The sequence below is a fragment of the Phacochoerus africanus genome, chromosome 15 (genome assembly GCF_016906955.1).
Source record: "Phacochoerus africanus isolate WHEZ1 chromosome 15, ROS_Pafr_v1, whole genome shotgun sequence".
Lineage (NCBI taxonomy): Eukaryota > Metazoa > Chordata > Mammalia > Artiodactyla > Suidae > Phacochoerus > Phacochoerus africanus.
In genome coordinates this window covers 70,215,522-70,241,957 of record NC_062558.1, presented here as the reverse complement: position 1 = coordinate 70,241,957, position 26,436 = coordinate 70,215,522, and the positions used below count along the sequence as shown (strand labels likewise).

The 26,436-nt window shown below is 35.2% G+C and overlaps 1 protein-coding gene across 1 annotated transcript in view; it reads left to right on the top strand.

Annotated features, from left to right (window-relative positions):
- Positions 1-26,436, top strand: part of LOC125116320 (catenin alpha-3) — a gene marked incomplete at its 5' end in the record, with an annotated part of 829,627 nt that overhangs the window by 659,741 nt on the left and 143,450 nt on the right. Inside the window, one exon of the mRNA XM_047761436.1 lies at positions 7,722-7,903. Within this exon, the coding sequence (XP_047617392.1) occupies positions 7,722-7,903 (182 nt within the window). The remainder of the gene's footprint in view (positions 1-7,721; positions 7,904-26,436) is intronic.

Sequence of the window (26,436 nt, the reverse complement as noted above, 5' to 3'; positions counted from 1 at the left end):
AATAAAAAGTGGTAAAGACAATGAGAATATCAGTTGTGCTATTAATACAGTTTTATACAAATAAAAAAAACCTGAATTTGAAAGTATATAGGAAAGTATACAGGAAAAATAAGAGAAATCAGTTTTGACCTTGTATAAATATAAGCTTGGAAAATATATAATTATGAGTAACGGGGAAACTGCAAGATTAATGATGTAAATATTGATCCCAGAAGCCTATCTTTTTTATGTCTTGACAATTTGTATTACTGACTGTAAACAAAGATTTATCATATACATGTATATTTGTCATGTATATGTCCCTACTTTCAGGAGGCTTAAAGTCTAAGAGCAGAAGACCAAAAAAAAAAAAAAAATAGACAAACAAGTGAATAAATATAGACATTGATAGATATGTTCACCACTATTATTCTGAAAGCTTATTCTACTTTCAAAAACCTTCCCTCCAGTAAATGAGATAAGACAGTCATATTCACACATATTTAGGTTCCAAAAAAGAACAAGATGAACTTTTAAAAAATTAGATGTTATTATTGTTAGTTTTTAAAGTTTTATCAAGTATAGTTGATTTACAAAGTTTTGATAATTTCTGCTGTACAACAATGTGGTTCAGTATATGTGTAACAATATGAAAATCTTGAGGGAAGAATTGACAAAATGCTCTGAAAAATTTTTAATAATTACATATATCTGGAGAAGAAAGGGGAATGTACTATATAAATTTGGCTTGGAACTATGATTAAGATTGGACAGAGATGAAGAAAGGGAAGAAGATGAGCAAAACATTTGATGGGTAATACCTCAAGATGTTTACCTACAACAGAAAATATCTTAGTTTAGCTTGAGTGTACAGTGGATGAAAGAAAGATGAAGTGACGTTGAAAACTCAATAGGGGCAAAGGTTATGGTGGTGCTTGTGACCTAGTAATTCCACTCCTGGATATAGATTCAAGAAGAAAGCACACATATGTGCCCCAAGAGAAAAGTAAAAGAATATTCACTATTCATAATAGCAAAAGATAGAATGACTCCCCAAAGATCCTTAATAGAAATATATATAAATGTTGTATGTTTTCTCAGTGGAATATTACCTATATAGAGCAATGAGAATTAAGCAGACTATAACTCCATGCAACACTATAGATGTATTTCAAATATATAAATATTGAACATAATAAACCAGGCACAAGAGTACATGATTATGATTTTATTTTTCTAAGATTCATAAACAGTAAAATCTATAGTTTTAGAAATAAAGATAGTGATGTGATTGTTCTTGGGAGATAATGACTAGAACAGGGCACAAGGAGGCTTATGGGTGCTGGTAATTTTTTCATTTTTTGATATGGGTGCTAGGTACATGGATTCAACTCAGTTTGTGAAAATAGCTTCAACTGTAACTGTACATTTATGATTCAAAACTTTTCCTTTTTTAATTGTTTTAACATATAGCTGATTTATAATGTTCTGCCCGTTTCTGCTATATGGAAAAGTGACATATATATATATATATATATGTATATATATATATAGAGAGAGAGAGAGAGAGAGAAAGGGGAATGTACTATATATACTTGGCTTGGAAATATGATTACATTTGGACCAACAGAGATGAGAAAAGGGAAAAGATGAGCTATATATATACATATATATATATATATATATATATATTCATTCTTTTTTGTTATTATTTTTCATCATGGTCTATCCCTGGAGACTGAATATATAGTTCCCTGTGCTCTACAGTAGGACATCATTGCTTATTCATTCTAAATGTAAAAGTTTACATATACTAACCCCAAACTCCCAGTCCATCCCACCTCCCCCCCCTCCCCCTTGGCACCCACAAGTCTGTTTTCCTTGTTTGTAAGTCTGTTTCTATTTTGTAGATATGTTCCTTTATGTCATATTTTTAGATTCCACATATGAGGATTATAATATTGTATTTGTCTTCCTCTTTCTGACTTACTTCACTGAGTATGATAATCTCTAGTTGTTGCATCCATGTAGCAAAAGGCATTATTTCATTCTTTTTTTATGGCCGAGTAGTATTCCATTGTATACATGTACTACATCTTCTTTATCCAGTCCTCTGTCAATGGACATTTAGTTTTCTGAGGAAACTTCATACTGTTTCCATAGTGATTGTACCTGTTTACATTCCCACCAACAGTGTAGGAGGGTTCTCTTTTCTCCATGCCCTCTCTAGCATTTGTTATTTGTAGGCTTACTAATGATGACCATTCTGACCAGAGTGAGGTAGTACTTCATTTTTGCTTTGATTTGCATTTCTCTAATAACTAGAGATGTTGAGCATCTTTTCATGTGCCTACTGGCCATCCATATATCTTTGAAGAAATTTCTATTTAGGTCTTCTGTGATTTGGGTATTTTTCTGTATGAATTTTATACTTAAATATAATGGTGATATTTGAGAAATTTATAATCTTTACTCAGTAAGGAGATATGGAAAGTGTTTTTTGTAGCCTAAGAATTGCACAGTTCTATCAAAGTGAGAAAGTTTGAATCAAGCAGTAATAAGCCAAAAGAAATGAAAATGAAAGGGAAAATTAAGATAGGAACTGTATAGTAGTGAAAATAATACAAAGAAAAACATGGATATGATAAAAGTATTAGTGATAAAATGGGCAAATTTTGTGTCTAACAAAATGGAATATATAAAGAAAAGGGATTTTTTTTTTAATGAGATTTCAAGACTGAGTGTCAGGTAGTACTACTGACAAACATGAAAATAAAAAAGATTTGTCAAACTACAGCCAGCAGGTCAAATCTGGCCCACTGACTCTTTTTCAATAGCTTATGAGCCAAGAATGTATTTTGTTTTCACATTTTTAAATGACGGAAAAAAATCAAAATAGATATAAGGAGGATACTATTTGTCACACATGAAAATCAAATGAAATTTAAATTTTAGTGTCCACATAAACTTGTATTGTAACACAGCCATGCTGGTCTGTTTGCACAGGGCCTATGACTGTTCTAATGCTATAGCAACAACAGAGTTCAGCAATACAAATAGAGTGGTATGGTACGGCCTGCAAAACATATATTGTTTATTAACTTTCCAATTTAGAAAAGGCATGCTAATTTCTGTTTTAGGAATGAAATTATAAATTATATATGTAAAATTTATAATTTATATGTATACTTCTGAAAGTATATATATAATATGTACATATATAAGTACTATGTGTATACATGAATATGTATACTTGTACTATATGTATACATATGTATATATACTTGAAAATGCATATATGCTAATAGGAGAACACAACTTTTGTTGAAGAGAGATTAAAATTCAAAACAAAATTCTAAGGTTCACCACTGTGGCACACTGGGTTAAGGATTTAGTGTTGCCTCTGCAGCGGGGCAGGTTTGTTCCCCTGGCCCAGCACAGTGTGTTAAGTATCTGGCATTGCTGCAGCTATGACATAGCTTGCAACTTCTGCTTGGATTCAATCTCTGGCCCAGGAATTTCCATATGCCATAGGTGTGGCCAAAAAATAAATTAATTAAAAAATAAAATATAAATAAAATTCTGAGGATCACTGTACAGAGTGAAGAACTGAATCTCTTAGTATAACTAACAGTTGTGATTTAAAAACAATTAGGATTAGTTTATTTTTTAAAGCAATTTAGTGAATTTTATTATATTTAAAGTTGCACAACCATCATCACAACCTAATTTTAGATCACTTCCATCCTAAACCCTGAGTTTACCTCTCCTTTCCCCCCACCTGTCCCCTTTGGTAACCATAAGTTTTTCAAAGTCTGAGTCTGTTTCTGTTCTGCAAATAAGTTCATTTGTATCTGTTTTTTAGATTCCACATGTAAGTGATACCATATATGTTACAAAAGATGTAGTACACATATAAATTGAATATTACTCAACCCTAAAATATTGCAGTACCATGGATGGACCTAGAAATTATCATACTAAGTGAAGTTAGACAGTGAGAGATTTAGGATTATTTTAAAAAGCATATTCATATACATTCACTCATTTGATCTCTAAAATAACCTGTGAGGTGAATCGCATTTTCCCCTAGTTTATAAGTGAGGAAATTTAGATTCTAAAAGATATATAACTATATTTTGGAGAATATTGAATTCAAAAGTGGAAGATGAGAGGTCTTGTCGTGGTGCAGTGGAAATGAATCCAATTAGGGACCGTGAGGTTGTGGTTTCAATCCCTGGCCTCATTCAGTGGGTTAAGGATCTGGCGTTGCTGTAAGCAGTGGTGTAGGTTGCAGACACAGCTCTGATCTTGTGTTGCTGTGGCTGTGGCATAGGCCGGCGGCTACAGCTCTGATTAAACCCCTATCCTGGGAACCTCCATATGCCACTGGTGCAGCCCTAAAAAGACAAAAAAACAAAACAAAAACAAAAGTAGAAGATGCTTGGGAGTTCCCATTGTGGTTCAGCAGTAATGAACCTGACTACTATCCATGAGGGCAAGAGTTCAATCCCTGGCCCCTCTCAGTGGGTTAATGATCTGGCATTGCCACAAGCTGCAGTGTAGGCCACATCCATGGCTCAAATATGACATTGCTGTGGCTATGGCATATGGCAGCTGCAGCTCCAACTCGAACCCTAGCCTGGGAACTTCCATATGTCATAAGTGTGTGGCCCTAAAAAATAATTATAATAAAATAAGTAGAAAATTACCATCAAGGAAAACATAGATTTTTGGTATATGGTGGGAGGTATGCCTCTTGTTTGCAGGTATGGTAATAGAACAGAAACTTGAGCTGAATTTCTGGGTTTTTATCCTGGATCTACTATTTACTAACACTACAGTCAGGTAAATCACTTAACTTTAGAGACTTGGTTTCATACTCCATAAAATTAGAATAATATTCTTCCCTCAAAGGGCTACTATGAAGATTAAATAATACACACACACACACACACACACACACACACACACACAGTGCCTAGAATAGTGTTTGGTATTTATAAATGTTAGGTATTTCATTGTCTTTGGGCATTTTGAGATTTGAAAATCAGTTGACATGAAACATAATCTAATTTGGATGGCAGTGATTCAAAAAGCCTTTACTAGCTGTTCATATCAGAGTTTTATTCTATAAATTTGAGCAGGAACAGAGACACATAGCCAGCCAACAATAATATCAGAGATTACACTTACCCGATTTGTCTTAAGATTGTACCTCAGTTTCTTTGCTTATCCTGCACAAAATCATGTGGTGTTTGCACCCAGAATTTCTAAATATCAAATATTCTCTTAAATTCTATTTAGTTATTTGCACAGTGATGGAAATTAATTGATAGATTGTTATAAATCATTCACAGAAGCACTAAAAACCTTCAGCAAAGTTGTCAGTCAAAAATTTAATGCTTTTTTGTTCTTGTTCCTCCTGTGAAAAAGAGTCAGAATTCTCCAGAACTTTTAATTTTGTAAACTGTTGCCCAACTCTTGGCCCTTATCTTGTCAGAAGTAAATATCTGCCAATTGTAATGCACCACATGAGTTGAGATGTTATTAAGGAAATTGAATGCAACCCTTGAGATTCTTGTCCACGACAGGGTCATTCTCAATGTTATCCAGTAATCGACGCTGTTACCTGCATGGCAGGTGAATAGCAGTTACAATTATTGTCACTTTGTGTCTGGGGAAACATAGACAAGGGGGTTAAGTGACTTACTCAAGGTCATGCTGGAAATCAGTGACATTCCAAGGAACAGAATTTGAAATACATTTACAACCAGAACACCTCTGAATAGTTTTAACTTTATCACAAGGATAGTGGGGAACACATGCAGATGTTCACTTCAGATTTTTTTCTTAGATCCAGAGTATGTATTTATTATCTTTGAGATGAAGAAAGTAAAAAAGGGCCCCACTAAATCGATCTATAGCTATTGTTATTTGAAAGTTTAAATATTATTTTTATGAAAATGGAGAGAATGATAATGACCAGTAGTTTAAAAGGAGAAAATCCACTCCTATTTTTTAACGAGTTTAATGGGTTGGTAGCTTATAACTTTCTTAATGGACTTCTATAGATTTCAGACACAAGTGAGCTGTATCTTCATTTACATGCGTTGCCATATGCCATCAGCTGTAAAAGCTGCTCTTCTTTTAACATATCACATAGGCCACATATCCTGAGAAAAGAAATTACAAACTCTTCATATTCAAAGGAAGAGTCATCTGTACAGTCCATCCATTAAAAACTTAGACTCATAGCTTTAAGTTTTTTTTATTTTTATGGCTGCACCTGTGGTACATGGAACTTCCCAGACCAGGAATTGAACCTGAGACAGAGCTGCAACCTAAGTCATAGCTGCAGCAGTGCTGGATCCTCAACCTACCGCACCACTGTGGGAACTCCAAATAGGCTCATAGCTTAATTTAGCTTTTCAAATCAAATAAAATTAATAAATACTGAAAAGGAAGCAAGTTGTAAGTGGTAGATATGTGATATTTTGAATTTTTTATTGAATAAGAAATACTTATTGAGCACTCAATATGCATCAAGCCTTATGCTAAGGAACTTAAAGAAAAATTCATATCAGAATGCTTCATTGTTTATTTTCTTTAATCGATTAGAATTGAAGCATGGATAATTATTCCTGAGACTTTACAAATGCCCAGTTATTTTAGACACTGAGTTAGGCTTATGATAGATAATAAGTGACAGATAGCTCCCACAATAAACTACTGATTGTTGTGAATATGTAGGAGTATATAGGTGGTTTTCTACCATTCATATATCTTGAAAGGATAAATCATATAAGAATTTACTTATTTAATTATTCACATTAAATATGTGATTACAAAGCTTATGTGTTTCCAGATTTCTGGACACCTATGGGTGGGAAAATAAGAAACTAGCTCAGAAAACTTTGCAAAAAAGTGGTTACTAGGGTCAGGAAACTGAAAACACACTTTATTGAAGCACTGGTATACAATAGCAATAAAATGTAAATATATGTGTATAACGTATAGAAAGAATAATACTGTGCTAATGCATTAAGTCTGCTGTGCATGAGAAAAATGACACCTCAAAACTCAGGGTGCTAATTAGAGAGGCTTGTCTTAATAAACCTTGCCCAGAACATTTTATTCTTCCTCCAAATAATTTTTATACACATAAACAATTTGTTTATAGGTACAACCTAATATTAATACTTACAATTTTATATATGTGCTTATCTATACATATATGATTTATAAATATATATTGTATTGTTTACCAATGAGTATTCAGTGTTTATATAAGGGTCTATCAGTGTGTATATATATGTGTAGATAGACATAGTTTCATTTCAAAATGTTTTGTTATACTTCTTCCTTTTGAAGCATACTATTAATACAATTAAAAAGGGTATATGCTTTTCTAACATATGTGATATATTTACATGAAGTTCAAGTTAATTACATTTTAATATGTTAGAAATATGAGATTTAACATATTTTTAATAAGGAGTAGATTATACTTTGGTATTCTTCAATTTAGCATTTTAGTTCTAGACAAAACAACTATAATTCAATATATATTTTCATATGAAAAAATTAAACCTGGAAAGTTTTAATTACACAACTTTAAAAAACTGATATACCTCTATTCTTAAATGAACAAGTTCTACAAACATTCTATAATGACCGCTTCTTCCTAAACTGTATTTTGACATAGTGGAATGATTAGAAATCTAATTATCATGTTTTAGGCTAAGATGACTCAATTGCCTGAGGCAGAAAAGGAAAAGATTGCTGAGCAAGTTGCTGATTTCAAGAAAGTAAAGAGTAAGCTGGATGCTGAGATTGAGATATGGGATGATACAAGCAACGATATCATTGTCCTGGCCAAGAGGATGTGTATGATCATGATGGAGATGACGGACTTCACAAGGTAATTGTGTGGGAAATGATGTTCAATATTTATAATGGTTAGACACATTTGTCACATTAGCGAAACCTCAAGTTTCTCTGAGTGGCAGGAGCTAAAATTAAGTGGTACGGGAAAAGTAAATAATATAAATCAGAAAGTTGGAAGTAGGTCCTCGAGAGGTTTTAGCAAATAAACATGGCCCAATTTCTCATAAAATGCTGAGAAATAAGTTAAGAAACCACTTTATAATCTCACCCTTAGGAATCTTCTCTGCGTGCCATATTAGCATTTCTTTTATGAAGAAATTGGTAAACCAAGTTATGATCTCCATTGGAGCTATCTAAATGATTGATTTCCATAGCCACATACTGATACATCAACTATATATATTTGAAATTGCAATGACTTAATGTTAGACACAAAGGAGTCATGCATTTTGTGTATATTCTAGAGGTAATGAACACATTCATTATAGCATCAAAATGTTATTTTATAGAGCTAGTTAAAAAGCAGTAATATATTTATGGCTTGCCTTACCAGCTACTAAAATGTATAAAACTACAACAATTAAATAATTTAGTCTTGGTGTAAATATAAAAGCTACAGAACAGAAGATTACTCTGAAGCAGAACTAACACACTTAGGAATCCATTCATTTGAATCCACCGTACATTACATAGAAAAATAACTTTTAGATGAAGCAATGAAATAATGTAATTCTAAAATAACAATGAATGGAAAAAAGTACATGAATCTTTTACTTAAATTAAGACTGAGAAAAGCTTTCTAAGATTATAGACGAAGAAGAACTCCTGAAGAAGACTTACTAAATTAAATTACACTAAACATTCTAAACATCAAAAGAATGTCCTAAGCAATATCAAAATATAAATGGATAATTTGGTAAACATCTGTAATACAAAATAGAAGTAATTTGATGTCATTTACAAAAAAAAGAATACAGGAATAAAAAAAAGTTGAAAAATGTCCCAGTAGAAGAATGGATAAAAGACAAGGGCAGGTACTTTACCATTTTCTCCCCATAAAATATATGACCTATTAGTATGTGAAAATATTTAACCTAAAATATTTAAAATAACATCTTTAAAGGTTATAAAATTATCCAATACTTTAAAAATAATCCTGGCACAGGGAGGGTATGGGGATGAAAGCATCATATAAGCCTTATAGTAATTTGGCAATATGTATAAACTACAAAGTTATCAACTTTTAATGTCTATATATTTATCTCCATATCTATACATTATATATACAATTTCATAAAAATACCCTTTAGATATCAGTTTGTCTGCCTTTCTTAGTTCTTGCATTTTTTCCTAGCCTTATACATGATTTCTAAATGTTTTATTTTTACCTTTTATACATAGAGTAATTCAGTTTTAACCTATTGCTCATTCTCTACAAAGATTCTGAAAAACTTTTCTCTCTCTCTCTTTAAACACCCACACACACATATGAAACATAGACTTGAATGTGCCTGTGTATAGGAAACAAACTATACTACATTGATATTAGTAATGATGCTTCAGTAGTTTGGTGGTAGATAAGTTAATTACTTTTAATTTTCTGTGATTTGTTAATTTTCTTTGATAAACATAGCACAAATAAAAATTTAAATGATGTCAACTTTCAACATTACTAAGATACAAAAAATAGTGTGAATTTCAGAGTACCTTTAAATAGAGAAATAAACATCAAATTCCAGTAGAGCTACTGGTAGCACTCTGTCATTGACATAAGCCTGTGCATCTGGACAACAGGGATTGAGAAAATTAAAACACCCAATAGAAATGGAAGGAATGTAAAAAGGCAATACATAAAGCAACAACAACAAAAAACTGGACAAAAATGAGAACCTCTGATACCAAGGGCTAAAATACTGAACATAGGTCTGGGACTTGGCATTTTACAACATCAACTGTAGACATGGAGCTTAAAATTGAATGGGGCTGGAACTGGAAAATTTAGAGACTCTTCATTTTTGAGACAAAAATGAAAATATAGAACAAATGACACTGGAGATATGCCAGTGTTTGAAAAGTACATAAATAGGAAATAAAAAAGAACCTAGAGAAATGAAAGAGAATCATAGTATAGATCAACCTCTCCCCTTCCCCATCACCACCAAACATATTATCTGTTAAGGAAAGTATACTTCATAAAGAATGCTTTTGACCTAGGACCCCTGCCTAAAAAGAAAAAAGATTCATACCATTGATGTGCAAACCTACTGTAACAAGATATAAAAAATGAGCACACTTCTGGGTACATATGCAAAGGGAATAAAATAAGTATCTTTAGGTCATATATGTATTTTCATGTTTACTGGAACATTATTCACAACAGTTGGAAACAACTGTAGTGTCAATCAATGGATAAATAAGAAAAACTGTGATATATAAGGAAATGAATTTATATATATGATAAATTTAAATAAACGATGGAAGGAATCTTTCAACTATAATAATGGAAATCCTGCCCCTCCCACTTGGGATCCATGGATGTCCCTGGAGAGGATTATGCTAAGTGAAATAAGCCAGACCGAGAATGACTAATACTGGATGGTATCACTTATATGTGGAATCTTAAAACAAATAATGTCAAACTCATAACAGAGTATAATGGAAGGGGTTGAATGGTGGGAAAAGTGGGGAGATGGTCAAAGATTGCAAACATTCAGTTATAAGATGAATACATTTTGAGAATCTAATATGTAGCATGTTGACCATAGCTATTAATACTGTATTTATGAGGAGTTCCCACAGTGGCTCAGTGGGTTATGAACTCTACTAGCATCCATGAGGATGAGGGTTCCATCCCTGGCCTCAGTAGTTTAAGGATCTGATCTGGTGTTGCCCTGAGCTGTGATGTAAGTTGCAAACACAGCTTGAATCCTGCATTGCTATGGCTGTGGCTTAGGCCAGCAGCTGCAGCTCCGATTGGACCCCTAGCCTGGGAGCTTCCATATCATAGGTGAGGTCCTAAAAAGCAAAATCAAAAAATAAAAACAAACAAAAAATCTTTATTGTATATTTGAAATTGGCTGAGGGTAAATCTTAGAGTTCTCATGCAAAAAAATGGCAATATATAAGATGCTGGATGTGTTTATTAACTTTGCTGTGGAAATCCCCAGTGTTTACCCATGTCAAATCACATTGCACACTAATAAATATATTACAATTGTGAAGTTCCTGTTGTGGTTCAGGAGTAACAAACCTGACTAGTATCCATGAGGATGCAGGTTCAATCCCTGGCCTCGCTAAGTGCGTTAAGTATCTGACATCGCTGTGAACTGTGGTGTAAGTTGCAGAAGTGGCTTGGATCCTGTGTTGCTGTGGCTGTGGTGAAGGCCAGAAGCTAAAGCTCTGATTTGACCACTAGCCTGGAGACTTCCATATGCCATAGGTGCAGCCCTAAAAAAAAAAAAAAAAAAAAAGAAAGAAAGAAAAGAAAACCAAAACTGTACTGTATACTTGAAATTTTCTGAGGGTAAATCTTAAATGTTCTCATGCAAAAAACAAACAAACAATCAAACAAAACAGTAACTGTATAAGGTGACAGATGTGTTGACTGGAAATCATTACATACAGTTTACATATATCGAATCACATACACTATAAATATATTACAGTTCTGACAACTATGTCTCAATTAAACTAAAAAAGGTGAGAATCAAAGCACTTCGGCTAATGAAAACCTTCCATCTCAAAAATGAGACAAAATTAAAACTGCAAGACAGTATTCCAAACTAAAATTAATTTAAAGAAATAAAGAGTTGGAGATAGACATTTCTCAAACCAGGACTCAGAAAATTAAAAGCTAAGATAAAATTAAAAAATAGAAAGAAATGAGGAATGTAATGAGTTAATTTAGGGGAAAATTAAGGGATAAATATATTTAAAAAGGGAAAAATTGTAAACTGTCCAAAGGAAAATAGATTCAAATAAAAAGTCTATAAGGGAAAGACAAGCAAGACATTAATAAAGAGAAAGACTGTGAGATAAAGATTAAAAAAAGAAAAGGCTTAGAGAAAAAAGCTTGAAATGGAAGAGAAACAAAGGATATGTAATATGCATATATTAGACCATTTGAAGAACAAAGAAATAATAAGAACTAATATTTAAAAGTATACATCAAAAACGTTTTCCACATATAATACTAAAATTACCATGTTGAAAGGTATTACCATATACCTAGGAAGTTTAACCCAGCACCACTTAACAAACACACAAACACACACACACACACCATTTTCTTCATATAAAATATATAATTGTAAGTAGCAAATCCTATATTACACATGTTATAGATATATATGTGGAAATAGAATATAGAAAAATAGTGAAGTGAAACCAATTGAATACTAATATTTTATGAAAAACCAGTCCTTACCTCCACAAAGAGGAGGCAGGTATTTTTAATCTTGTATGATTTCTTTCCACGTGATTATCTATATATCTCTAAATAAGATACTTTCTAAGTTATGATTTATTGGCTTTTCTTGCAGATGAGATTGTGGGTAATTTATATGACTGTTGATCTTTTCTTCTACCTTTTCCTTAGTTTTATGAATTTATATATTTTATTGTTTATATTTATAGTCCTTGATAATATTATTTTACCTATAAAATGTTTATCATATGTATATTAGTTATAGATCAACTTCTCACTCTCTATAATGAAGAAATACCCACTCTCACCCTTTCTTCTACCTGTTACTTCTTCCACTTCTTATCTCATCTATAAGCCAACTTCTTTCTACTATACCTCTTTTATATTAAAATAGGTAACATAACATTTATATTCTTCAAAATAATTAAATCACCCATGCTTATTCTATTGGTTGATTCTGAGAGTGAAGACTAAATAATGAAATGTTTATTGTTATGACACTGATATAATTAACCTAGATAGGAAACAGACGTGCAGGAAACATATTTCCAGTAGAAAATTGGATTAGAGTTTAGACATGTTTAAAGTGTCTATACATTTATATGGCAAACAGTAGTACATCATAGAATGAAACCTGAACTATGAACTCTGTTTAAATATCAGATTGATAAATGTGTCATTGAGTTCTCATAATCTTTCTTAGTGTATAGTTTACAGAGCATGTGTGTGTATATATATATATTATGCAGAATCTAAAACTAGAAGGAAAAACAATCCAGGATAAAGTCATGAGAAACAAAAGCTTTTAAGAAGTGGGCAGAAGGATTCAGCCTTGTCACCGCTGTGGTTTGGGTTTTATCTCTGGTCCAGGAATTTCTACATTCTCTGGGTGAAGCCAAAAAAAAAAAAAGTGCACAGAGGAAATAGAATCCCATAAAGACAGAGCACTGAAAGGATATGATGATTATGAAGTTTTATAATATGCAAAGAAGTATTTTGGGGCCATAGTTAAGAAAGTTCCAGTGAATGGTCAATTTGGTCAATTACTTGTTTTATGTGAAGAAATCTTAATTAAAATGAAGATTGAAAGTATAGTTTTGGTAATTCTTAATTTATGCTTAATTTTGATTGAGCAGCTTCATTAAATGGTAAGAAAGAAAAAAGCCACTTTAGTTCACTATGAGGTAGAGAAGGAAAGGCACATGGTAAAGCAGATGCTCAAATTAGTATCTTAAAAGAGTGGTCAAGACAAGACTTTTTTTTTTTTTTTGGTTTGAAAAGTTTTTCTTTCTTTTTTAAAATTTTTAAAATTTTTTTTGTCTTTTTGCCTTTTCTAGGGCCGCTTCCCATGGCATGTGGAGGTTCCCAGACTTGGGGTCTCATCGGAGCTGTAGCCACTGGCCTATGCCACAGCAGCCACAGCAACGCCAGACCTGAGCCACGTCTGTGACCTACACCACAGCTCATGGCAACACTGGATCCTTAACCCACTGAGCAAGATCAAACCCAGGGATCAAACCCACAACCTCATGGTTCCTGGTCGGATTTGCTGACCACTGTACCACAACAGGAACTCCTCTTTCTTTTTATTTTAAATTGTTATTTCCCTAATACAATATTTGCTTTCTACAGTACAGCATGGTGACCCAGTTACACATACATGTATACATTCTTTTTTCTCACATTATAATGCTCCTTCATAAGTGACTAGACATAGTTACCATTGTTACACAGCAGGATCTCATTGGTAATCCATTCCAAAGGCAATAGTTTGCATCTATTAACCCCAAGTTCCCAATCCACCCTACTTCCTCCCCTACCCCTTGGCAACCACAAGTCTGTTCTCCAAGTCCATGATTTTCTTTTCTGTGGAAGGGTTCATTTGTGCCATATGTTAGATTCCAGATATAAGTGATATCATACGGTATTTGTCTTTCTCTTTCTGACTTACTTCACTGAGGATGACAGTCTCTAGTTCCATCCATGTTGCTGAAGATGGCATTATTTGTTTACTTTATGGCTAAGTAGTATTCCATTCTGTATATATACCACTTTTTAAACCAATCATCCTTTTGCTGACTTTAGGTTTTGTTTGTTGTTCCTTTTCTAATTCATTTAGGTGGTGGGTTAAGTTGTTGATTGGAGATTTTTCTTCTTTTTTGAGGAAGCCCTGTATTGCTATGAACTTCCCTCTGAGCACTGCTTTTGCTGCATCCCATAGATTTTGAGAGGTTGTGTCCTTATTATCATTTGTCTTGAGGTATTTTTTAATTTCCTTCTTGATTTCATCATTGACCCATTGGTTTTTTTAGTAGCATGTTGTTTAATCTCCACGTAGTCAGTTTTTTCTCATTTCTTTTCCTGTGGTTGATTTCTAGTTTCATGCCGTTGTGGTTAGAGAAGATACTTGAAGTCATTTCTACACTCTTAAATTTGTTGAGCTTAGCTTTGTTCCCCAGGATGTGATCAGTCCTTGAGAATGTTCCATGTGAACTTGAGAAGAATGAATATTCTGATTTTTTTTGGATGTATTGTCCTGAAAATGTTGATTCAGTCTAACTTTTCTATTGTGTCCTTTAGGATCTCTGTTGCCTTATTGATTTTCTATCTAGAAGATCTATTCATTGATGTGAGTGGGGGTGTTAAATTCTCCTATTATGATTGTATTCCCATCAATTTCTCCTTGTATGTCTGTTAGTATTTGTTGGAGGTATCTGGGTGCTCCTATATTAGGGGCATATATATTTACAATTGTAATATCCTCTTCTTGAATGGATCCTTTAACCATTAAATAGTGTCCTCCTTTGTCTTTCTTTATGGCCTTTGTTTTAAAGTTTATTTGGTCTGATATGAGTATTGCAACTCCTGCTTTCCTGTCTTGTCCACTAGCATGAAATATCTTTTCCTATCCCCTCACTTTCAATCCATATGTGTACTTTGCCCTAAGGTGAGTTTCTTGTAGACAGCAGATTGAATGTTTTTTCTTTTTTATCCAATCTTCCACTCAGTGTCTTTTGATTGGAACATTCAGTCCATTGACATTTAAGGTGATTATTGATAGATATGTATTTATTGCCATTTTAAACCTTGTTTTCCAGTTGATTCTACGTTTCTCTTTTCTTTTCTTTCTTTCTTTTTTTTGATTGGATGGTTTCCATTTATTTTATGCTTGACTACTTTTCAGTTTTTGTGAAAGTAATATTCGGTTTTGATTTGTGGTTGCCCTGTTTTTTTAAGTATGTTAATCCCTTCCTGTATCTGCTTGCTTTTGCATGATAGTCCTATAAGCTGAAACACATCATTAAGATAAAGCAATGAATCTATATTTTATTTCTTTCCTCACTTTGTATGATTTTGATGTCTGGTTTTTGTTTTGTTTTGTTTTTAACATCTTCATGTTTAGATCTGTATGCTGACTTATTTAAGTGACTGCTTTCCAATTGTGGTTTCCTCCATCCTAATTCTTCTTTTTTTCTTTTCTCTCTCTCTATTTTTTTTTTAATTTAGGAATGCCCTTTCAGTATTTCTTTTAGAATGGGTTTAGTATTGCTGTACTCTTTTAACTTTTGTTTGTTGGAGAAATTCTTTATTTCCTCTTCTATTTTAAATGTTATTCTTGCTGGATAAAGTATTCTAGGCTGCAGATTTTTTCCTTTCAGTAATTTGAATATATCTTGCCACTCTCTTCTGGCCTGTAGTATTTCTGTAGAGAAATCAGTTGATAGCCTTATGGGGGTTATGATTAACACTTTTTCTCTTGCTGAATTTAGAATCCTATCTTTTTGCCATTTTTATTATAATATGTCTTGGTGTGGACCTATGTGAGTTCAAATTGTTTGGGCTGTGCTTCCTGTATCTTGATATCAGTTTCCTTTAGATTTGGAAAGTTTTCAGACATAATTTCCTCAAATGTATTTTCAATCCCCATTTTTTTTCTTCTCCTTCTGGAACTCCTATTATGCATAGGTTGGCCACCTTTATATTATCCCATAGATCTCTTATATTTCTTTCCTTTTTTTTCCATTTAGTTTTCTATCTGCTGTCCTAATTGCGTGATTTCCATTATTTTATGGAAAGTAGCAGAAATTCTTTATTCCCCCCCTTTTTTTTGGTCTTTTTGCCTTTTCTAGGGCTGCTCCCCATGGCATATGAAGGTTCCCAGGCTAGGGGTTGAATCGGGGCTGCAACCATCGGCCTATGCCAGAGCCACAGCAACGTGGGATCTGAACTGCATCCGCCACCTACATCACAGCTCATGGAAATGCTGGCTCCTTAACCCACTGAGCAAGGCCAGGGATGGAACCTACAACCTCATGGTTCCTAGTCAGATTCGTTAACCACTGAGCCACAATGGGAACTCCTCCCCTTCTATTTTAAATGATATTCTTGCTGGATAGGGTGTTCTTGATTGCAAATTTTTTCCTTTCAACACTTTAAATATATCTTGCCACTCCCTTCTGGCCTGTAGTGCTTCTGCAGAGAAATCAGCTGATAGCCTTATGGGGGTTATAATTAATGGTTTGCTTTTTTTCTTGCTGCATTTAGAATCTTCTCTTTATCTTTAACTTTTGTGATTTTTATTTTAATATGTCTTAGTGTGGGCCTGTTTGGGTTCAGCTTGATTGGGGGCCCACTGTGCTTTCTATATCTTGATAACAGTATCCTTTAGATTTGGAAAGTTTTCAGCCACAATTTCTTCAAATATATTTTCAATCCTCTTTTCTTTTTCTTTTCCTTCTGGAATTCCTATTATGTGTAGATTGGCCTGCTTTTTGTTATCCCATAGACCTCTTATATTTCTTTCACGTTTTTTCATTTGGTTTTCTGTCTGCTGTCCTGATTGGGTGATTTCCATTATTCTATCTTCCACATCACTAATTCATTCCTCTGCTTTTCATTCTGCTCTTTATTGCTTTAGCTCAGTTTGCATCTCTGCAAATGAATTTTGTAATTATTCTATGTTCCCCCTCGTATTTTCTAGTTCCTTCCTAAAGGAATCTGCACTACTATTCATATCCTCTCTTAATTCCTTCAGTATTTTCAGTATCTCCCTTTTGACCTCAATGTCTGGCAGACTACAGAGGTCTATTTCATTGTTTGCTGCTTCAGGTGAAACCTGTTTTTTTAACTGGGAATGGTTTCTGAGCTTCTTCATCTTGCTTATGTTTTTCTTTTTCTGTGAGTTTAGGGAAGCCAACTGTAGTCTTGGAGGGCTACTTCTATGCAAGAGTACCCCTTTGAATTTGTGGGAGGTTATTATTTATTTTGGGGCTGTCTCTTTCTTCAATGAGGGCAGGCTATTATTCCCAGGATGCTCTGTGTGTTTTCAGGGAGAAGGAGACAATGGATGGGGCCAGCAGTCAGTGCCTGGTCATTGGGGTCTCAACAGTAGCAAGTACCTGGAGGAAGGTGGTACAGGCTACTCCTAGTTGCAGGCCCTTGGTAAGTGGTAATAAGCTCTAGGCGGATCTTCAAGGAGACCAGATCATTTGGAAGTAGCAGCAGCAGGGTATGTGAGTTCCCAGATGAGTGAGAGCAAAACAGCTTATGTAAGATTGCAATGCCCTTCTCCGAGGTGATTGGAACTGCAGGTGGTGCCTGTTCAGGGACCCCTGTTGGGAGCAGACCATGACCATCTCTCGAGTCAGTGATAACTGCAGTGGTTTGTCCACGCCACCTGTAGACCATGCTTGACGTAACTCGTTTCACTTAGCCCATAGGAGGTGTTGTACAGGCTGCTCCTAGTTGCAGGATGCTGGGAAGTGACTGAGATCAGGGGTGTGGGTACTGCCCAGAACATTTGGCAGTGTCAGCAGCAGGGGTGTGAGAGCACCAACAGGTGTTGTTTGGACACAGTGCCCTCCTCTGTGGTGCCCTTGAGGTGAATGGGGCTTCAAGTGATTTTTGTTCAGGTATTCCCAGTGGTGGCGGGCCATGCCCTCCTCTGGAATCAAGGGTAACTGTGGCAGTTTGCCCCTGCCACCTGCAGACTATGCAAGAGGCACCCTGTCCCACTTAGCTGATGCAGGAGGTGCTGCACCAGCTGCTCCTAGTTGTAGGGTCTTGGGAAGGGACAGTGATCAAGTGTCTGGGCAACACCCAAAGTGCTTGGCAGTGGCAGCTGCTGGGCAAGTGTGTTCCCAGGGGAGTGAGAGCAATATGGTGCTTGGTTGCAGTGCCCTCTTTTTTGCCAACCCCTGAGATGACTGGGGTCAGGATGGAGCCCACTCACAGACCCCCAGTGGTGGCAAGCCACACCTCCCTCTGGCCTCTGAGACAACCATCACAGTCTGTCCCTGCCACCTGCAGCTTGTGCAAGAGGTACTATATCACATTTAGCCCCCTGATGCTCTTAGGATGCACAAGAGGTGCCTGGTCACTGGTAGCCTGCACAAGAAGCACCCAATCTGCCCTAAATAAGCAAGAGGCTTCTCACAGCCCTTAGCCTGTTCCAGAGAAGCCCTGCCCTCTGAGAGCCCATGGGCATGCACACGCCCTGGTGCAGGGTTTCCTATGGTGGTCTGCCTCTCCCTCTCTCCCCTCCCCAACAATTGTGCCCTGCCTCTCCTGTGGGTCTGGACCTTCTCCTGGGTTCCCTCTGCCATGATGCTCCCCTCCTTTGCCTGTGGCGTACCACTCTCCCGCCTATGGCACACTGTTCCTTAGCCCCTCAGGCTGTCCCCACACAATGGGCCCCAGTCCTCTCCCTGGAACTGACCTTCAGAGCCTAAGTCTCAGCACCCAGACCCCACCTGAGCATCTCAGGCTGTGGTGTCCAGGCCAGTAGTTCAGATGATCTGTGCAGCTCTCACTCCGCTTTGCTGTTCTCAGTCCACCTGGTGCACTTTTCTCAGCGAATTTGAGATCCTGCTGACTTGGCTGATCTTTCCATCAGTTAGGTGGCTTCCCAGGATGTGGGTTCCTTTTCTTCTTCACAGCTCCTTCTCAGGAGTGCTAGTCCTGTCCTGATTCCTTTTCTCTCTCTTTTTTCTTTTGTTCTACCCAGTTATGTCAAGAGTTTCTTGCCCTTTTCGGAGGTTTAATTTCTTCTGCCAGCATTCAGTTGATGTTCTGTGTGAGTAGTTTTACATGTAGATGTGTTTTTTTGATGTGTTTGTGGAAGAAGTTGGACCTGACCTCTTACTCCTCCACCATCTTGCTCTGCCTCCAGGACAAGATTTAGAGGTTTCTGAATTTTGAATACATTCTGGGTTGAAGGAAAGAGGATGTGATCAGGGATGGAATGAAATTGTAAAATGTGAATAGATAAAGCCAAAAATTAAACAAAGGAGTAGAGCATAAATGCTGAGAAATAGGGAGACAAACAAACAGAAATAGATGTAAGGATTAACCTGCATGAGTTTACATGACTGTTGCTTCTAGTCTTAGCTAGAATGTCCATCACAGAAGCCTTTCTTGGCCATGTGGTATAAAGACTTCCTAAAACCTGCTTCTCTAAATGCCAAGACCCTGTTACTTTCCACTTTACAGTTTTCAGTTCTTGGATTACCTAATTCATCTTTTTATATATTTTCTGCCTTTACATCCTAGCAGAATGTAAGTTGTGTGAAAATATGAAACTTGACTTATTTATCGTTTTATACCCAGAATTTATAAAACCTAAATAGAATGCATCTATATGGTTGTATATACTATAGTGCATACACATATATAGTATATTCATATGCATATATACAGTATACATTAATAATTTTTGAATGAATTGACATTTAACAATTTTGATTAATTAATTAAACACAATCTGAACTCAGAAGAAACCAGGCACTAACAACCATATACCCAAACAAACAGAAAAACAGTGGAGTAACTTAAATTTAAGCTCTTGATACCCACTCTTTCTGTTTATTCCTTAACCTATAAATAGATCATAAGTGTTGAACACAAAGATTTAAATTTTAATGCCCATATGGCATTAAGAGGAAATACATAGTCAGGGACGCTAAAGAGGAGATCCTTGGAAAACCTAGAGTTGTGCCTCTAAAAAGGAAACTAGAAATATTTCCATTCACCAGCTTGAGGGAGCATCAAGAAAAAAAAAAAAACTTTTTTTTTTTTTGGAGTCTGGGTCAAATAAAAAAGTCTTTAAGAAATCTAAGCCCTGCTAAACTGATGAATTTCAAATTACATAATCATAAGCTGTAATTTTTAAGGAAGAATTCATATAGGAGAAGTGAGGTAAACTATGAAATCATAAAATATTAGTGGTATAGTCAAATAAGCTTTGGCAGAACAATAGTGACAACACACATACAAAAAGACTATTTGATGTAATGGTATTATATAGGGAACATGTAAATGTTTAAGATCAGAGTTAAAATGTTCTGTTTTTATATTCAGGGAGAATTTAGAAATATTAATACTATAATTTTCTGTGTAAAGAATGCTTATAATGCCTTTTAAAATTTTCAAGGGATATATAAAATAAAATTTTCATATTGGTTAAATTAATATGATGCACTAGAAGTTACAAAATAAGAAAAATTTAGAGAAGAAAATCTGTGAGTATAAAAATTCAATCATTTTATAAAATATGCTAGATATATCAGTATTTCTAATGTGTAAATGTAGCAAACTTAGCAGTTTAAAAATACATAAGTACAAATACCCTCAAAAATCATTTAACAGAGGCATACAGGAAACCTTTTTCAGAAACCATGGGGAAAGATGAAGGACATGTATGAATAAATGTGGGAATTTGAGGAAACAAATGCCTTATAACTTCTCTTTGCTAAGTGACATCAACTGTGGAAAATGTGAAGACTTGAAAAGACAAAAGTAGAATGAGAGCTGGGGTAGCAGAAGAGAAACAGATCTGGGAATATAACAGGTAGCCCACCTGAAAGATTATTCATTTGTTCATTTATTTATGTTTTTTTTAAACAGTTCAAAACCTAATACTAACCCTAGCCCTAACCCTAGTAGCAGAGTGAATAGATTATCTTTACCTGTTCTGAGATAACTAGGGAATTAGATTTACCTAAAGTCCTTGGACATAAAGGATTTGTAGCAGAATTGAAGGGGATGAGAGAATTGAAACAGCTAGAAAGGATGTATTGAAATAACTGACTGGGCCCAGACCAGGACAGAAGGGAAATAAGGTTGGAAAGTAAGGTTGCACAATCTGTACACTGCAACTGAATTGTATCTTGAAGACAGTTTTGGGTGAAGTAGAAAAGAGAAGTTTTATTTCTTTGCCAGGCTAAGTGGCCCACAGCAGCCTAGTGCCCTCAAGACTGTGTCCTGGCCTGGAGGGGGTAGTTAGGGGTCTTATAGAAATGGTTTAAGGAGTAGGGCATGATAAGCTCATGGACATTCTTCTGATTGGTTGGTGGTTAGTTAATTGGGAGTCAGCATCATCAATCTTCTGGTTCCAACTAGTCTAGGGTCTAAGTTCCTATAGTTGGCAGCTATCATCTGGAGGGGGGACGGGTTCTGCTTCCAGTACAAACAGTTTAAGAATGTGTGTCAGCCTTTTATCTGTATCTTTCAGAGCCCTGGGAGTTCAGTAATTCTGCTATGTAGCAGATTTAGAATCTAAATTTTTACCAGTTCCCCAGATGAACAGCTATTCTTTGTTTTTACATCTTCACATTTCCCAATCATGAACTCTTGAGTCAGATTTTTACTTCAAAAGACAAGGACATAGGGGCTTGTACATGATTTTATCAAGACGAAAAGTGGAAATGTAAGGATCTGTTACCAACAGGCGATGAAGATACCAGACTCTAGTACAGTTCTTCCTGCTCTGCAACTGTTTCCCTCCCAAAGGAATTAATGTTTGACTGTTGATGTACTTTGAATTGAGTGGGAAAAGGTTGCTGAAATATGACTTTGGAAAGGATGTTCAGTGACTCTGAGGGTGTCATTATCTGTAACTAGGGTGTTAGAAGAAGATTTACAACTCCACAGAGTGATAACTCATTGGAAAGTAGACACATTTCATATTTTGCAATAGCTAAACCATCCAGTATTCTCACAATCTATAGGTGTCACTGCCAAATGCATCCGTAGAACAGGAGTAGTGTGTGTTCAGCTCACAGTAAAGGTAGGGTGGAGGAACTGAATTTCAGATTCTGACAATTTTTTGCACTTGAACTTCATCCACATTCAGTTTAATTTCAGCTCATATAAACTGTGATAAATCTCCAATTGTTTTAAAATGGAGGAAACCTTGTTCTTATTTTCCCTTCTGATTCTGTTTTATGAGTTTTTCTCAGATACTACACTGTTTTTTGAGCTTAGCAGCTTTTTATTTTTTTTTAATGTAGCTTATTTCTTAGTTCCACTTGTGTCATATTTTGTCATTGTGGGTGTTTTAGCTTATTTGTAGTGGGACCTATGACAATGGGGGGTCACAGCTGCCAGGACAGTATTTGTCAACAAGTACTGGACCATTTGGTAGTATATTCTCTCTCCCACATACAGATTTTAAAAAAATAGTCATATATTTGTGAACAGTAAATAGAGAAAATAATAAATTATCCTTTATAAATTGTTACTGAATGTTCTGTTCACTCATTTTCTTTACTGTTTTATTTTTGATGAGAGGTATAATAGTGAACTTTGAATGCTTAGTATGTACTGCACTATAATGAATATTTTTTTTTCTCATCTTATTTTTGGGACAGTTTGATTATTATATTTTCCATTTTATTGTTAAAGAAAGTGAGATTCGTGGAAGACAAATAAATTGCTCAGGGATACACAAATGAGACTGAGTTTGAATTGGAGTTGGCCCAATTTCAGAATCTTGATACTGACTCATTGTATTACAAGTCTTTACCCTTGTACTAAACACAAGACAAGACCTAGTCCTTGAAGAGAAAGAAAACTGACACATTAAAAATAACAATGTATTTAATGCATTTTATGCTTCTATATGTAAATACATTAGGATTTCAGAAGAGAGAGATTGGCAGTAGAGAATATAGTAAGCAGAGAACCAACCAAAAAAAATAAAAAAGTGGAAGAAGTTTGTATGAGACTGGGAGTGAGGTGTGGGGGTTAGATTATGGAGAGAGATAAGTGTAAAACCCACAGGGTGGAGGCCAGGAAGTAGGAATGAGTTAGATCCATTTGGGGGATTTCAGAAAACTATATAAATACAAGAAGTTAAGATGCGCATGCCATAAAAAAGAACAAAATAATGCCATTTGCAGCAACATGGATAAAACTAGAGATTCTCATACTAAGTGAAGTAGGTCAAATAGCATTTGATATCACTTGTATGTGGACTCTCAAATATGGCACAAAAGCATCTATCTACAAAACAGAAACAGTCTCACCGACATAAAGAACAGACTTGTAGCTGTCAAGGGGTTGGGGAGTGAGATGAACTGGGAGTTTGGGGTTGGTAGATACAAACTATTCCATTTAGAATGGATAAGCAATGAGGTTCTACTGTATTGCATAGGGAACTGTGACCAATCTTTTGGGATAGACCATGATGGAAGATGATGTGAGAAAAAAATAGGTATATATATATGTATGACTGGGCCACTTTGCTGTACAGCAGAAATGGGCACAGCATTTTAAATCAACTATGATTTTAAAAATGAGAAAAAAGATGGGCATAAAGAAAGTGATAGATTATAAAAGGCATTAGAAAATGGGCAGGAATTTTTTTGTTTTAAATGCAGCAGGAAATGGGAGTCCATTCAAGATCTGTAATCACGAGTGTAGGACAGCAAGAAAATTAATCTAAGTATGTCATGTGGTAAAAATAACAGGCACTTTTGGGTGGCACTGCTGGCAGAGACTCAACCTATGAGGTTCTAGGCACAGTTAAGAGATCCAGTAGTTAGATGGGATTTGGCAATTCCGATCTAAGCTAATAATAGCATCTTCATAAAGTTTTAGAAAGTATTATAGGGTATATTTGCAGGGGGTAGAAAAATTACTTCTATAAAACTTGATGTGACATGGAGCAGGTTTAACTCTGGTTGTGCACAGTTATAAATAAAGAAATGTATCTCTGTCACTAGCACTGTGGTACACTCATTCCATGGCAGAAAATGTTAGGCTTTAGGGTGTTAAATACGATTTTTCCTTGATGAAGAACCATCCGCACAGTCACATGGGCTATGTTAACATTATTTCGCTGAGCCTGTGGCATCTTCTAATAATTCAGCATTATTTTACTGGACTCACACTTAGGACTTAAGAAGATTTGCTAGAGGAAAGCAAGTCTTTCCCCTTGTAATGATGAGTTTCCCAGGGAAGCATCTGCCAAATTCTTGCCTGAAACATAAGGGCTCTGGGGAACACAGGTGTCAAGTGGCTAATAATCTTTACATTTATTATTAAGTATTCACACATTCACGTAATATCCCTGTTGTCAGTAAAAGATACTACACCTTTAAATAAGTCTTAAAAACATCTAATGCAAAGACTATTTTATTCTCCTCAGAGAATAAACAAACTTTTCCTGGGATGAGTTAGAGGCAGTTATTGCATAGTATGGAAGAGAGGAAGGAATCAAACTGCCTCATTAAATCTCTCCTTCTGCCCCAAATTTCAGTCATACATGAACTTTTCTGTTTAAATCAGTTTGATTCTTAGTTTCCCCACCACTGATGTGGACCATGACTCTGTCAGGTTGAGTGTAATATTTCCCAATTGGCATCTGTTTTCTAGTTCTCTAATGTTTCTTGCTGTTGTCTCTTCTCCAGTTTTTTCCCTCTCCATTCTAATGGATTTAGGTCTTTGAAAGAAGAAGTAAAATGAAAGAAAAGAAAAAGAAAAGAAAACAAACAAAACCTGCTCAGTTGTAGTTTCAGTGGTACTTGTAGAAGAAGGAAAATTATGTATGTGTGATAATTTGCCATCTTAACATGAAAGCCCACTAAGATTTACTAGAGTTGTGAAAGTTTTCTCTTCATCAAACTTGGAGGTTAAAATATTTAATGTTTTCTTCATGAATTATGCCCTCCTTTCCTTTTTACCTCAGGTAAATTCTGTCCAAGTAGTATCTTGACTGAACTTAGTTTCTGCATTTCATGGTTTATGTTAACACTTGACAACATTTAATTCTTTAACCTCATCTGAACAGAAGACAGGCTTTAGGTAGAACGTTCTAGTTAATTAATGATATCTTTTACGGTCACTTTAAATGCATTTTTAAGGTTGCTGAAATTTTATTGTAAAAAGACAACAAAATGATATTTGTTCCTCTAGTAAGAAATATAAAGCATCATATTCATATTTTGTCAAAACATGATTTCTAAGAATGAAGAATGTACCAACTTTAATGTTACTATTAAAACAGTTTTTTAAAAAAAACCCTTAAAATACCTAGTGAAAAAAAGTTTCTTAAACACTAATATTTTTAAATTTCATATTCAAAAATATACCAAGGTAGTGTATCTATCCTTATCAAATTTTATATTTTAAGATGCCATGCCAAGTCAGTTTTGCTTGAAAAAAAAATGATGTATCAGTTTGTAGGTTTTCCTAGAAGTTGAGGGGCGTTCATTTACTGAACATCTGCTGAATATCAGGCACTATCCTTGGTATTAAGGATATACCAGTACCTACAGTGGAGAATTTTGAACTAGGACAGCATAGAACAGAACAAAAGAAGAGGTTAGGATAACAGGAAGATGTGTAGCAAAGCAGAAGGGTGAAAACAGATCTTAGGGAATGATAATATAATAGGAGTGGGCATGGTGACAGCAGAAATCCACCTCCAAGAGAGACTGAAGAAACTTGCTGGGAGTTGAGATATAAATAGGGAAAGTAAAGGTTTCGAAGGTTTTCTCACCTGGGTCTAGTTAACCCAGGCACACGAGACTAACAGATGCTGAAGGATCTCTGTTAGCATGTTGATCTAACTATAGAAGGATGGGAAAGCCCTGCATTTTTAATTGCATTCTAATGGCATAACTCTGTGTTTGTGAGAACGATTTCCTGAAAAATTTGGAGAGAAAAGGTTGCAAAAATTGTGTTGGCTTATGTGTCAAATTATGTGGATGCTGATTTCCTATCAAAGTGAAACAATTCCTCCCTGAACATTTTTTTTTCCTTTGGCTGTACCCTGGGCATGTGGAAGTTGCAGGGTTGGGGACTGAACTGGTGCCATAGCAATGACCCGATTTGCTGCAGTAACAATTTCAGATTCT